Genomic DNA, 14,510 nt, shown 5'->3' on the forward strand with positions numbered 1-14,510 from the left:
TTGTAGTATAGTTATTTATGGTGCACCATACTCCCCCTTCCTCCTTCCGACTAAATTGTGAGATCCATAAGAGCAAACTATGCTGTGTTCATCTTTATATCACCCCCAGTGCTTAAGACAGTTCAATGCAATTCAATACAACAAACATTTATTGAGGCCCTACTATGTGCAAGTTGCTGTGCCTTAGCAAAATAAAGGTACAAAGATAGAAATTAAACAAATTCTCAAGGAATTTGCAATCTAATGGGTGGCGGGAACGGGAAGGGAAGAAATAAAACAGTAGAATGAAGTAGGTAAAAAGACAAAACCAGACAAAAAGCTAGGAGAATTTCAAAGAGGGAAAGACCAACAACTTTCAGCTCGGTAGGTCCAGGAAGGCTTTGTGAAGGAGGTAACACCTGAAAGAAAAGAATGGGGCAGCTAGGTGGTACAGTGGATAGAGCAAAGGCACAGGAGTCAGGAGGACCTGAGTTCAAATCCAGCCTCAGACACATAACACTCACTAGCTGTGTGACTCTGGGCAAGTCACTTAACTCCACTGCCTAGCCAAAAAAAAAAAAAAGGATAACTTCAACAGTAAAAGGAGTAAGGAATAGGGAAGTGAAGGGGGTGAGGGGAAAGAGGAGAGAATGCAGGAAGTCCATTCCAGGAATGAGGGATAATGGGTGCAAAGGTAGAGAGCGGAACAAGGAGACAGAGGGGAACAGAAAGAACAGATACTAAAAAGCACTCAATTAATAAAACTGAAAAAACTAGGAAAAGAAGGGGAGCAGTCAACTGGGAAAAAAAATCTTCGTGTTAAATATCACTAATAAGTGATTTGATACAAGTGATATTGTATCAAATATCACTAATAAGGGTCTGATATTCAAGGGAAATAACAAATACATAAAATCAAAAGCCACTCCCCAAGAGAGATTCCCCAAAAAATAAGTGGTCAAAAGATATGAATAACTCTCAGAATTGGTCCAACAATTTCTGGAAAACAATTTAGAATCATGCAAAGAGAGTTACAAAAATGGCCACGCCATTTGATCCAAATATTCTATTGTTAGGCATATACCCTAGGGAGGTCAATGCCAAAAAGAAAGGCCTGCTATACACCAAAATATTTGTAGTAGCGTTTTTTCTAATAACAAAGAACTGTTAACAAGGCAGATGACCAGTGACTAAGGACTGGCTAAACCAACTGAGGTCCATGAATATAAAGCTGTAAGAAATGATGGATTCAGAGAAGCAAGGAAAGATATATGCAGTGATACAAAATGAAGTAAGCAGAACCTGGAAAACAATATACACAATGATTACAAGTGGTTGTTTGTTATGTCTACAGAACAGCAAGAACCAAATGGTGCAGAATTACAATGACCAAGACTTTTCTGCTCTGTTGGCCAGTTTTGCTAAATTTTTCTTTCTTTCTCTTTCTTATTCTTTACTCTAAGTCCACGGGCTGGCTCTCTGGGAGGGGGTTAGGATAATGATACAGTGGGAAATGCAGATGATGTAAAAACAAAATATATCAATAACAATTTAAAAATTATTCAGTGGATTGAACTGAATTTTGACAGCACTCTGAAACAAATCACTCATGTTTCTGCTATGAGACATATGAAACTGGAAATATGAATGACACCAATTTCTTAGTAAAGAAAGTATAAGCCATAGACCCCTTTTACAGACAAGTTTTATTTTCAATATTTCTTTTTGCAAATCTCCACATTTACCTTTTCCCTCCCTGGGATTCTTTACAAACAAAGAATTTTTAAAAAAAACAATAACAAAAGAGTCATCTTAAGTGTAGTGATCTGACCCCCAGAGTTTCCTTTTGGCAATTTCATTTCTTATTTCATTGCTTTTTAAGTTGAGAAGTACAAAAATCATTGGATTACATGCAATAGTGCCAATTTCTTCACTTTATAAATTACCACCTAAAAAGGCAGTCCTGGGAAGATCAAACACTTAGAATGTGGCCTTATCACAACTAAACAATATTCTGGCTCTTACTTAATAAAATACTTTGACTAAGAGGGCTTTGAGGTGAAGGTAGAGTTTCACAATGTTTTCCCTAAAAATTATTGGTACCAAACACTAAGAGCTGAGCTTCTTCAAATCTTTAAGTGTTTCACTGAACTCATAAAGGTTCCCTCTTTCCCTCTGTCAAAGTGTTAAAATTAGCCTCTCCTATGAAGGAGCACCTGTTCCCTAAAGCAATGTAATAAATGAGCACACTAACCAGTGGGCCTGAACATCCATCCTGAATTAGGGATGAGAACTGTGCCAGTCCAAGGACTCTGACTGATTAGCACAGTGCAATCATCACTCCCTGGGCCAGCAAAGCTGGACCCTCACTACTCAGAAACTCTAGAGAGAAAAAAACCACACTGGAGCTTAAAATCTGACCAGCCACCAAGTAGTGCACAGGTACTAGGAGAACTACAAAAATACCAGTTGTGTTTTGTTTTCAAACCAAAAATAGGGTCCACAAAAAAATAAACTTTAAACACAGATCTTATAAAGCAACTCTCTAGAGGTTAGTTTGTTTCCATGCCAGATCTAGACATATTTTTTTTATCTGGAGGGAATGAACATTTATCCCAGCACTTTTGATCCCTTTCAAAATAGCACATACCAAGTGAATTGAGCTGAATTTCAGAGGCTGCATTAAAGTATCATTTGAAAATTAAAACTGTGGCTAAAGGACTTTTTGTGAACTTTGCATACATCTTTTCCCCACCCCACCCCTGGTCCCACAAACTTTTACTCTGCAAGAAGGTCAACAGTTTCTGGTCAAACACATTCTCAAAGTTGTCAGGAACAGAGAATCAACATTTTATAAGGTTGGCTCCTGGTTCTCAAGCCATGACTTTCAAGAGCCAAATAACCTGTGGAAAATGAAGCACAGAAATATCAGTGAGAGAAAGAAAAAACTCCTGTTAAGGAAACTGACTGACTACATCCCCCGATCCCTGCCTCACCCCCTAGAAGAAGCTGATCCAGAGTATAGTAGGAGACAAGGACCCTATAGGAAGAGCACAGCTGTTCTGAGGTCCAAGAAAGGCCACGCACAGTATCAGCTGGGGCCACAAACCCATTAGCACTCCACCCCTCCAGTGCCCAGAAAAAGGCACTCGATCCTAGAAAAATGATAACTGCTTATTTCTCCGACATGCCCTCTCATAGCCCCTAGGCTTATTGACATAACTGCCTGAAATGGAACCAATTTATTTATATTATTTTTTCTATAGAAAAACACATTTGAAAATTTAGCCCTGTTCCAGGAACACTGAAGAAAGGAGCTACTGGATTTAAGACATATCTCTCCATGTCAGCAGATGCCCAACAAATGTTGAGATCTTAACGAAGGAACATGAGACAACCAGGCCAGAGTGCTGGGGACAGAGCCAACACTCAGGTCTGATCATCATTCTACTGCTCTAAAGCCTCGAGTGGGGAGCGTCTCGTGACTAGAAAATGAAGGCCTGGGGGCAGCTAGGTGGCACAGTGGAAAGAGCTCCAGCCTTGGAATCAGAAGGACCTGAGTTCAAATCCAGCCTCAGACACTTGACACTTACTAGCAAAAAAAAAGCAAAAAACAAAAAAGAAAACAAAGGCCCAATAGAGTGTATCTAGTGTTTAAGTCTCTCTAATGTGGCTCTACCTCACTCTTCTCATCTTATTCCACTCTCCTCACCCTCACATATGCCACAATCCAGCCAAAAAGGATGATCCATCCCCTCCTGAACACACTCTGTGCCTTCTCACCTCTACATTTTGCTCACCCCATTCCCCGTTCCCCAAATAACTTTCTTCTCCCATCACTGCCAGATAATTAACATTGTAGTGCACATTTGAGGCTGACAAAGCCTTTTTCTCAAGACAACCTTGCGTGGTTAGCAGTAGGAACATTTTATCCCCACTTTTTTTTTTTGAGGCAACTGGGGTTAAATGACTTGCCCAGCTAGTGTCTGAGGCCACATTTGAACTCGGGTCCTCCTGACTCCAGGGCTGGTGCTCTATCCACTGAGCCACCTAGCTGCCCCATCCCCACTGTTTTTTGTGGCGTTGTTTTTGGTTTTCTTACAAATGAGAAAACGGACTCAGATAAAATGATCTGCCCACAGTAACATATTTCAGTGAGTGGCTGATGTGATTCAAACCCAGCTCAGCTGCTGCCTCTAGCCCATGCCACTCCATGTTCTAGGATACCTCCCGGGCTTCCTACAGTACTCTCTCCTTTCCACTCCATTCTCTGCACTTACCAAATTCTAATTTTCATTTTTACTTTTTGTACACACCCTATCATTAAAAGGTCCTGGGTACAGGGACCAAGCCTTACGTATCTTTAGATTTGTTCTGTCTAATGTCTAGAGCAGAGCTGGAATCTAACAAATGTTTGTTGCTGTTGGCAGATCCAAATAAAAAATGGCAGCCAAAGCTCTAGCACACAGCTGAGAAGAGAGGCAATAAAATATGAACTCTCATATTTACGGCTTACAACACATTTTCTCATAACAACCTCAAAACAAATCTATAAAGAAAACATCCCTGGAAAGCCAGGAACAATACTGCAAGATCTCTTTTTCTCTTAAAACACCACCAGATTCCACCGAGCTTCTGGAGGAATTTGTTCATTAGCACTAAGTCTTACTGATAATCTTGTTTTTTCTATCATAATTAACTCCAAATATACCCACCCCATTCTCAAATTCTGAATCAAAGGGTCACTGTTCTAGCTGAATTCTCACTCTTTTCTGGGATATTTGGACCAATTCAGAACTCTACCAACTTCATTAGTATTCCTGTCTTCCTATAAAAGAACGTAAAGCCCTTTCCCATTATTCACCCACTTAAGACTCTTGTTTACTGTGAAAGATCAGCTCTACTAAAGTGGGCATAAAGGACCTCAGTTAAACCATCTGATTCTGCCTAGGCCCAGGTTAGGAAGTTCTATTCTTTACTTGTATACATCTCTAGATCCAGGTCAGTGCTCACTGAAGTAAGAAGCCAGGATTGGTCAAAATCCAGGCTTTTAAGCCTTTAAGACTGTTGGAGATGGAATGTACCACAGTAATTTATAGAGTACAAAGTGTTATCACACATATGCTGTCATCTGATCGCCACAACATTTCCATGAGGTATGCAGAGTAAACATTATCATTCCCTTCTTATAGATGAAGAAACTTTTTTTTTTCTAAAGAGGAAAAAGATTTGCTCAAAATCACAAAGCTAGCTAATAAAGCTAGGAAGCAAATCAGGTTTTCTGACTCCAAGTCTGGCATCCTGAAACTATATCAAGCTGTCTCAATACAAAGACAGACCCACATACAATCCTTGCCTAGGAAAAGGGAGGGAGGAGGTGTGTGGTAGTATCACGGTTGGGATTTTTTTCATTTCAATCAATCTTTATTAAGTACCTACTCTGTGTAACATACCATGTTTCTGGATACTGAGATGAAAGAAGATACACTGACATGAGGCATCAAGGTCAGAAGATCTGGGCTTGAATCTTACTTAGTTCTGCCCCTTATTCTTGTGTAAACTTACACAAATCAGGACATGTCATTTCCTTATCATCACAATATAGGGGAAGGGCTCTTCCCTTAGCTACCCTGCTTATTCACCTCTCAAATACTTAACGGCTCACCCTTTGGGCCCTGTCCAGAGCAGCTCCCTAGGCCATGGTTCTGTCTCCTGGTCTCAAGGTATCAGCTCCATTCCTTCCCCCATATTCTCCTATAGATAATTCAAGCTGAGGTGGCTCCCCACCCCCAGGGAAGGGTCCAAAGTGTTTTACAGAAATTACCTCATTAAGGCTTCATAACAACTACTTGATATCAGTGCTTTTTACTGATGAGACAATTTTAGAGGCAAGTTCCCCATTTTATAGATGAGGAGCAGAGATTTGAGATTAAGTGACTTGCTCAGGGTCACAAAACTAGAAAGTTAGAAGCGGTATTCAAAGCCAAGTCTCTCTTGACTACAAATCCAGTAATCCTTCTATTACACCTGGCTGTCTCTCCAACTGGTCTGGATTCCCCACTCTGCCATGATTTCAGGACTTTAAAAGGTTCAAGAACACAGCTAATTTTCATATACCATAAAGGCCCAAGCAGCGAAATGATAATTTTGTAAAATTAAAAGGTAAATAACTGGGGCAGCTAGGTGGCGCAGTGGATAGAGCACCGGCCCTGGATTCAGGAGGACCTGAGTTCAAATCCGACCTCATACGCATAACACTTACTAGCTGTGTGACTCTGGGCAAGTCACTTAACCCCACTGCCTAGCCAAAAAAAAAAAAAAGGGTAAATAACTATACTTACACAATCATACAAAACATCATGAAAACATTCCACAAGGCAATGAAGATTCGAAAGTATCTGAGGCTCAATAAGAATTCCCTGATGTTGTCACCTGAAAAGCCAAGATACACCATATAAATGTTATTTGCAATTAGCATAATGTACCACAGTGCAGTCGAAAGAGCCCTGGGTCTGGACTCAGAGGATCTCGGACCAAATCCCAGCTCTGACATCCATGCCTGTAAAACAAAGCGGGGTAGGACCACATGGACCTTAGGGTCCTTTCTAGCTCGAAGCCCGTGAAGCTCCCCTAGAATATTTGTCTGGTCATAATTTACACTGAAAAATCAGACTTCTGTATGTTGTCCTTAATAACTAACATTTATATATCACTTACAGGTTTGAAAAACACTGCATTTCCATTATCTCATTTGAATTTCAAGCCAGCCTGGTGATGTAAATCCCCTATGTACTGTCAAATGTTTTCAGATGCAGAAAGTAACCAACACTCAGTGTGATTGCGTGACTTCCCATGAATCCCATCCCATAGACAATATGTGCAAAGGCAGGATCTGAACCAAGTGCATTCTTATTCCCACTACACCAAAATCATACTCCTTTGACTATTAAAGAAACCCAACTTGTAGTTTTCAGCTTAGTCACTGTGGTCTGGATTATGAGGGGAAGCCCTAAAAGGTATGCCAAGTTCTTCCCTCCAAAGTTGGCATGGTGTCTACAGGAGAGCTCTCAATGAAAAGAACACTTGTGTCAAGAAACCTGGGTTTTAGTCATAACCCACTGTTCTGAGACCCTCGGCAAGATATTTCCCCATGTAGGGCCAATCTCCTCACCTAGATGAGCTGTTGGAAGTAGATGGATTCTAACTTCCCTTCCAGCTTCAAGACTGGATAAGGCTACAATTCTAAACTGGTTAAGATACAGCCTCTCTGCTAGCAGATCCCTGAAGAAAACAACCTTTGAGCCCAGGCCTTGAGAATGAGAGGCCTTAACAAGGATACCAAACAAAGGCACTGAAAGGAGTTTTTGAAAATAAAACAATATGTTTGGAAAGGCAGGCCAAGTGCTTGGGTATCTTTTGTTCAAGACACAGACATCACTCCCAGTCAGTGAACCTGCTCAGTTAACTTGGCCTCAGCTCAAGGGTTCCCACTGTTTCTGAACATATATGCCTGCAATGATTCTGGTTACTGACAAATGAAGCCCAGCCATGGCACTGAGGACACAGAGAAGTGTTGTCAATATCCCAAGTGAATCTCCCTACACTCAGCACAAGGGTTAGTGCTACTGCCTCCTCCTAACTATACTCATTTTCCCTAACCTCCTGCTACCCCTACTGCCCCACGGGAAATCCGAAGTCAGAACCCTCTTTTAAATGCTGCCAATGGAGGGCCCCTGTAGTGAAAAAAAAAAGGCAAAGAAGGGGCATGACACACCACCCATGCTCCATACGAGCCCAGCCTCAAGATCTCCTGAGGGCGGTCACCCTGTGTGAAATCAAGGAGTCTACTTTGACAGAGAGAGAGAGAGAGAAAAAGAGAGAGAGAGAGAGACAGAGAGAGAGAGAGAGAGAGAGAGACAGACAGACAGACAGACAGACAGACAGACAGACAGTGTGAGTGAGTCTATGGGCCAGTGTTAGAGGCGAGTTCATATATTTGGAGCTGGAAGGAACCTGTCATCAAGGCCATCAAGGTCAACCCTCTCATTTTACAGATGAAGGAACTGAGGCCCAGGAGAGGGAAGCCACTTGTTCAAGGTCAGTCTGGCATCTTCTCTGTGTCAGGCCCTGGGCTCAGAGCTGGGCACAAAGGAAGACAAACACAGTCCCTGACCTTGAGGAGCACACATTCTACCTGAAAGTGACATGGGAAGAAAAGGCAAGACCACCTAAAGGTGCAGGAAAGGGGCCTGCAGGTGGGATCGGAGCTGAGAGGGAAGCCCTGGTGGGCCAGAGAAAAGCTGGATTTTGGAGTAAGTGTGAGCTCCAGGGGCTCCCTATGACCTCCAGATCAAACACAAAACCCTCTGTTGGCACTGAAGCCCTTTACGACCTCACCCCTCTCAGCCTTTCCAGCTTTTACTCCTCAGCTACACTGGCTCAGTTTCTGGTTCATCATCTTCCTTCAGACCAAAGAGTGCAGATGCTTCCCCAGGCTCCATCTCTAACTGCATCCTGGACATATCTGCCTGGACAGAGGAGTGGCACTACATGTCTAAACTGCAACATGCCTAAAACTGAACTCATAACCTTTCTCCCCACAAGTCAGCAACTTCCCTGTTTATTATATAGTACCATCCAACCAGGTAGCCATGCTGGGGACCTCAGGTGCAGCCTGGACTCTTCCCTGCCACTTAGACCCACAACCCCTCCTATACCTGACCCCAATACAAACAGCTGCCCAGTCATGATGATTCCACCTTGGGAATACCTTTAGCATTTACCTCTTCTTTTCCCTTACACTGCCAACCCCCTTAGGCCCTCCTTACCTCTTGCTTGGACCACTATCATAGCTTCTCACTTACCTTCCTGCCTCCAGTTTCTGTCCTGTCTAATCTAGCCTTCACACTGTTGCCAAAGTAATCTTTCTTAATATGGAAGCTCTGACCATGTCACTTCCCTGTTCCAAAGCCTTCTACCACTCCCTGCCCTCTACGGCATAAATTACAGACCACTACCTTTGCAGCCTTATTTTACTTTGCTCCTTTCATTCACTCTAAGTTCCAGACAAACCCAACCATGAACTCTTCTCCAAATGCCACCTTCCTTCTCTGACTCCATTCATTTGTGGCGACCACTCCCTTATATGTGAGATTCACTTTTCCCATACTTCTTCCCAACAAAATCCTTTCTTTCTTTTGAGCCTCAGCTCAAGTACCACCTCTCTCCAAAGTTTTCCCTCATTCTCCTCAAGGGAAAGCAAGCTCTCTTTTGCCTGTATCACAGTCTACTTGAATGTCTCATCCCCTATTATCAGAATAGTGTTAAATCCTTAAGAATATAGTCTATGTTGTTTTATACCTTCATATCCTTAGTATCAAACACAGTGCTTGTCATATGGATAGCTGCTTAATGTTTGCTGAATTTGAATTTTGCTTACTCTCCTAACACAAATTAATGAATATTTAATTGAGGGCCCCATATGTGGAAGACCCCGAGGATATACAGTCATGATTTTAGTTTAATCAGTTAGTAGTAGAGGTGTCTGACAGAGAACAGGTGGCTGCCTCATGAGATAAATCAACTGTCAGTGAAGGTGTCACAGATGCTCTGGAGGGAATTCCCACACTGATTGGGAGGTTGGATCAGAAAACCACAAAGGTCTTAACCAATAATAACATTCTATGACTCATCTTGAGCAAACAGGTGTCAATAAACTTGCAAGTAGCTATTACAGAATCGGAAAAACTTCAGAACTGGAAAGGGACCACAGAGATCATCAAAACACAACCCACTCATTCTATCAATGAGGAAACTGAGGCCCAGAAAGGGGAAGTCGTTTGTTGAAACAGGGAGGCACATTCATCACAATTCTGTTGATAAGAAGAATGGGACAAGCGTGTCCACATTTGTTTGCATTATTCAACATTACAGGCTACTGGAAACACCTAGGACTCACCTGTACTTGGTTGCTTTGACTCTTCCCCAAACCCCTTGGTGTCTTTTTTTTTCCTATAAAGTAGGGAACAACAGTAAGACAGTACAATATAAAGAGAGCTAAGACTGATGCATGCAGATAAAACCAAAGAATAAAGAAATTGTATACAGCAACAAAACTCCAAGTCTGACAGGGCCTCTGTGAGTAATATATATTCCAAGGGTGACTATAGTTCTATACAGAGACAAAAGGCTCTCTATAGGTAAAATTGATGCCTAGGGAGCTAAGAATTCCACGAAGGCAACTGGGGTGAGGTCTCCAAACCTGATGGGGAGTCCTATGTGGTTACTAGATGAGAGAGGTCTATGCTGATGATGAGTTTGTCCACAGGTGGGGGAGCTCTATATGATGGAGAGCTGGAAAGGCATTCAGAGGCTATCCTGATCAACCCCTTCATTCTTCACATGTGAGGAAATGAAGGGTGAGAGAGGTTATGTCATTTGTCCAAGGTCATAGAGGTAAGCATCTAAAGTGGAATCTGAACTCAGACTTTCTGACTCCAGAATTAGTGCTCTCTCCACTATACCATGATGCCCCTGCATGCTCGAATTCTAAGTGACTGGCTGCTTATAAGGAGTGGTGGGTAATTTAAACAGGATGACAAGAAACTACAGGAGAGGATTAGCTATGCGCTAGGAGGCTCTGAATGAAGCAAGAGGTCATATGATGAGGGTGACAGGGATGTCTATAAGGTAGGTGGCTCCACAGAAGACACATGGTTCTATATACGTGACATAAGAAAGGTTCAATGTGGGTAACTGGGGGGGGTCTATAAGTAAAAGGGCTCTACAGATGGCACAGGGTTCTAAGTATGGGAGCAGTTTCTAGAGATAAGGCGCCTCCCCGGGTGGGAGGGTGTCCTAGGTGGGTAAAGGAGTGTCTGTGGGTTAGGAGGCTCTAAATGGGCCAAAAGTTCTTTGCCAGTGACAAGAATCTAGAGGGGGGAGTCTCTGCACGTGGCAGAAGAATACATGGGGCAAGGGCTTCAAAGCCGGAGAGGGGGTATCTAGAGGGAAGGGGCGCTGTAGGACGTGGCCGAGGTCTCTATGGCAGGTGGTTGTGCCTGCCTGGGACTCTTTCTCCCCAGGAGGCAAGCTAGGTGTCTCCAGGCTGAAGAGGGGCAGAGGGGAGGCGGGTCTCGGGGGACCGGGCAGAGCTAATGAGCGGGTCTTGCGGGGTGCAGAGCACAGTTGGGGGCGGGGCAGATCTGGGGGCGGGTCTGGGGCGGGGTAGGAGACGAGGCCGAGAAAGGGAGGGGCCCACCGCGTCACTCACAGCTTGAAGTTCAGTACGGCTCCCGCGTTCATCAACAGTGTCCTGAAAGGGGTCAAAGCGAGGTCAGGGAGGGCGTGGCCCCCAAACACCCTGCCCCCCGGCCGTCTCAAGGTCACCCTCCGCCCCCACTCAAACCCAGCGGCCCCTTACCCGAACAGCAAAATGTCCCCGATCATGGTGACTGCCGAGCAGCCACCGGAACCAGAAACGGAACCGGAACAGGAACAACCCTCGAGTCCGCGACCCGAGATCAACCAATCAAAAGAAGCGACTACAGCCGGGCCGGCCCACTTCCTCGTACAGCGGCCGGGACGTCCAGCTTATTAGAGGGCAGTCAGGGCTGAGCCCTCCGCCCGTATAGGCTCCGCCTCCTGTCAGTTGGGGGCGGGGCTCGGGGAACGTCATGGTCCCGGCGGCGGGAGGGGGCGGGGCATGGATAAAAGGTGGAGACCGAGATAGTGCGTGCGTGTGTGCGTCCTTGTTCCTCCGTCTGTCTCTTTGTCCATCCGTCTCTGTGTGTCTCTGTGTCTGGCCTGTGTTGACATGATACAGGGATGATGTGTGACACCCAGCAGCGGGAGTTCTGTGACTGACAGGGGACTCCTGGTGACAGACACTATAAGAGGACAGAGACTCTCATGAATGACAAGGAATTTAGTGCGGGAGGGGGGAGGGGGGAGGAGAACTTCTGGATGACAATCAGCAAGCATTTATTAACCATCATGGATATACTGGGCCCTGTGGTAGGCAAGTATAGGTCTATGCCAGGGGTGGGGAACCTGCAGCCTCGAGGCCACATGTAGTCTTCTAGGTCCTTGGGTGCAGCCTTTTGACTGAGTCCAGATTTTATAGAACAAATCCTTTTATTGAGGGGATTTATTCTATGAAGTTTGGATTCAGTCAAAGGCTGAACTCGAGGACCTAGAGGGCTACATGTGGCCTCGAGGCTGCAGGTTTTCCTTTTTTTTTCTTTTTTTTTTTTTTAGGCAATTGGGGTTAAGTGACTTGCCCAGGGTCACACAGCTAGTGAGTGTCAAGTGTTTGGTCTGAGACCGCATTTGAACTCAGGTCCTCCTGACTTCAGGGCCCATGCTCTATCCACTGCACCACCTAGCTGCCCCCCCCCCGACTGCAGGTTTCTCACCCCTAGACTCTATACAAAATGAATACAAGGTGATTTGGGTAGGAAGAGGGCACTAGTAGTTGGGAGAATAAGAAAAGCATCTTCTAGACAATTGAGTCTTGAAGGAGACAAGGAATTCTACTATGAGGAGGTGAGGAGGGGGAGAGACTACTAGGCATGGGAAAAGCCAATGCAAAACCAGGGAGATGGGAAATGGAGTGCCATGTATGAGTGAGGAAGACTAGTTTGACCACACAGTAGGGTACATGAAGGCAAGTAACACCTACTAGTTGAGGCCAGGTTGTCAAGGACTTTAGTCAATCAAGTACTGAATGCTTATTATATGCTAGGGATTTTAGTGCCAATTATTTAATAGGGAGCCACTGAAGCTTTTTGAGGAGGGTGATCAGACCAGGGCTTTCAGAAAATCACTTTGGCAGCTGAGTGGAGGATGGTTTGGAGTAGGGAGAGACTTGAGACAGAAAGTCCAATTGGGAGATTATTGCAATAGTTCTGGTGAGAGATGGTGATGGCCTGAACTTGGGTAATGACCATGTGGGTTGAGGGAAGCAAATGGATGCCAGAAGTGTTGTGGTGATAGAACAACAAGATTTGGCAATTGATAAGTGATGTGGGGTGAGTAAGAGTGAGATGTCAAAGATGACATTAAGGTTGTAAACCCAGATGACTGGAAGGATGGTGGGGCTCTTAAAAGTAATAAGGAAATTGGAAGAAGGATGGGCTTGGGAGAAAAGAGAGTAAGTTCTATTTTGCACATGTTGAGTTTGAGATGACCTACAGGCGCAGATATAGAGATCAGGGGAAAGATACATACAAATAAAAATTAAAGGTTTGGGAGCAGATAAAAATCACCAAGTGGGAGAAGGTAGAGAAAAAAGTGAAGAAGATCCAGTACTGAGCCTTAAAATATATCCACAGTTAGGGTTTTTGGTATGAATTATTATCTAACAAAAGAGAAGGGGAAGGAGAAATCAATTAAGTAGGAGGAAACCAAAATAGTATCATAAAATTCCAGAGAAAAGACAGTATCTAGGAGGAGAGAAAAGGCCATCATATTTGGAAATGAAAAGAGGTCATTAGCAAGTAGAGAAAGCAGTGTCAGTTGAGATATTAGGACAGAAGTCATGTTATAAAGGGTTGAGAAATGAATGAGAGGAAAGGGAGGGGAAGCAAAGATATAGACAGCTTTTTCTGAGAATTTGTTAAAAAAAGGAGGGAGAGTTATAGAGCAATATAGCTAGAAAGTATGGCAACATTTAGTAAAAAAAAAAATTTAAGTACCTGTATAGAACAGACATGGGTATGTTGTAGGCATCGCAGTAGAAACCAGTAATTAGGGAGAGACTGAAGATTAGAGAGAGACAGAAAAAGGGAGGGCATGATTGTGGGGGCAATCTGCTGACAAACACAGGAGATGGGATCAAGGGCATATGAAAAAGGGTTGACCTTGGCAAGAAGAAGGACCACCTAGTGAAGAGGGAGAGAATGAGCAATGATGTCAAGGGATTATGAGAGAGCTCATAATGAATAATTTCTATAGTTTCTATTTTCTCAGTATGGGATGAGGAGGGGTCCTCGGTTGAGAGGCTGTGGGGAGGATGAGGGACTTTATGGTCAACAGAGGGATATATGAGTGACAAGGGATTCTGAAAAGAACTGGGGATTTATGGTCAACAAGAGCTATTCAAGTTACAGGGACAATATTTGCCCTTCTCCAGTCCAGCACCTCTCCATATCTCCATTTGGTATTTCAAATATCTGACAGTGGTTCAATAACCACAGTTGGTTACTTTCAGGACCCTGGCACGTAGTTCATATGAATCTCTTGAAATCGTCAAGAACTACTACGTTCTCTTCTACTTAGCGTATCCCTTCTTATCCAGGTTATCAACTCTACCAGGCATTTTTGTTCTGTCTTGTCAATCCAAATATCATTCTCCATAGCAGAGAAAGTAAAAGTCAAAAGTTGAATAGTTCTACCATCTCTCTGTCCTATCAGTCCCTCTGTCCAAAGCTTCAGTCCAATTCCTTCTTTGTTATTCTGCTATTGCCAATATAAAGAATATAATAGAGCCTGTAGTTTCATTGGGATGGGGAATTCCCACATGAGGGAAG

General features: G+C 43.7%; 1 protein-coding gene across 1 annotated transcript; it reads right to left on the reverse strand.

The window, feature by feature from the left end:
• Window positions 1-1,666: 1,666 nt before the first annotated feature.
• SMIM7 (small integral membrane protein 7) lies at window positions 1,667-11,504 on the reverse strand. Its single transcript, XM_020969347.2, has 5 exons — window positions 11,402-11,504; window positions 11,252-11,293; window positions 9,938-9,990; window positions 6,321-6,411; window positions 1,667-2,882 (listed from the first exon to the last, which is right to left on the reverse strand). The coding sequence occupies exons 1-5, from the start codon at window positions 11,425-11,427 to the stop codon at window positions 2,867-2,869; spliced, it is 228 nt and encodes a 75-aa protein (XP_020825006.1). The 5' UTR covers window positions 11,428-11,504; the 3' UTR covers window positions 1,667-2,866.
• Between the last annotated feature and the right edge of the window lie 3,006 nt (window positions 11,505-14,510).

The sequence above is a fragment of the Phascolarctos cinereus genome, unplaced genomic scaffold (genome assembly GCF_003287225.1).
Source record: "Phascolarctos cinereus isolate Bilbo 61053 unplaced genomic scaffold, phaCin_HiC Scaffold_4;HRSCAF=312, whole genome shotgun sequence".
Classification (NCBI taxonomy): Eukaryota; Metazoa; Chordata; class Mammalia; order Diprotodontia; family Phascolarctidae; genus Phascolarctos; species Phascolarctos cinereus.

Excerpts from the sequence above, each read along its gene's own strand:
- SMIM7 (XM_020969347.2), bottom strand. The coding sequence starts at position 11,427 with ATGATCGGGGACATTTTGCTGTTCGG. Across the intron at positions 11,294-11,401 it reads GGGGACATTTTGCTGTTCGG|GACACTGTTGATGAACGCGG; the intron begins GTAAGGGGCCGC and ends GACCCCTTTCAG. Across the intron at positions 9,991-11,251 it reads GCCGTACTGAACTTCAAGCT|GAAAAAAAAAGACACCAAGG; the intron begins GTGAGTGACGCG and ends CCTACTTTATAG.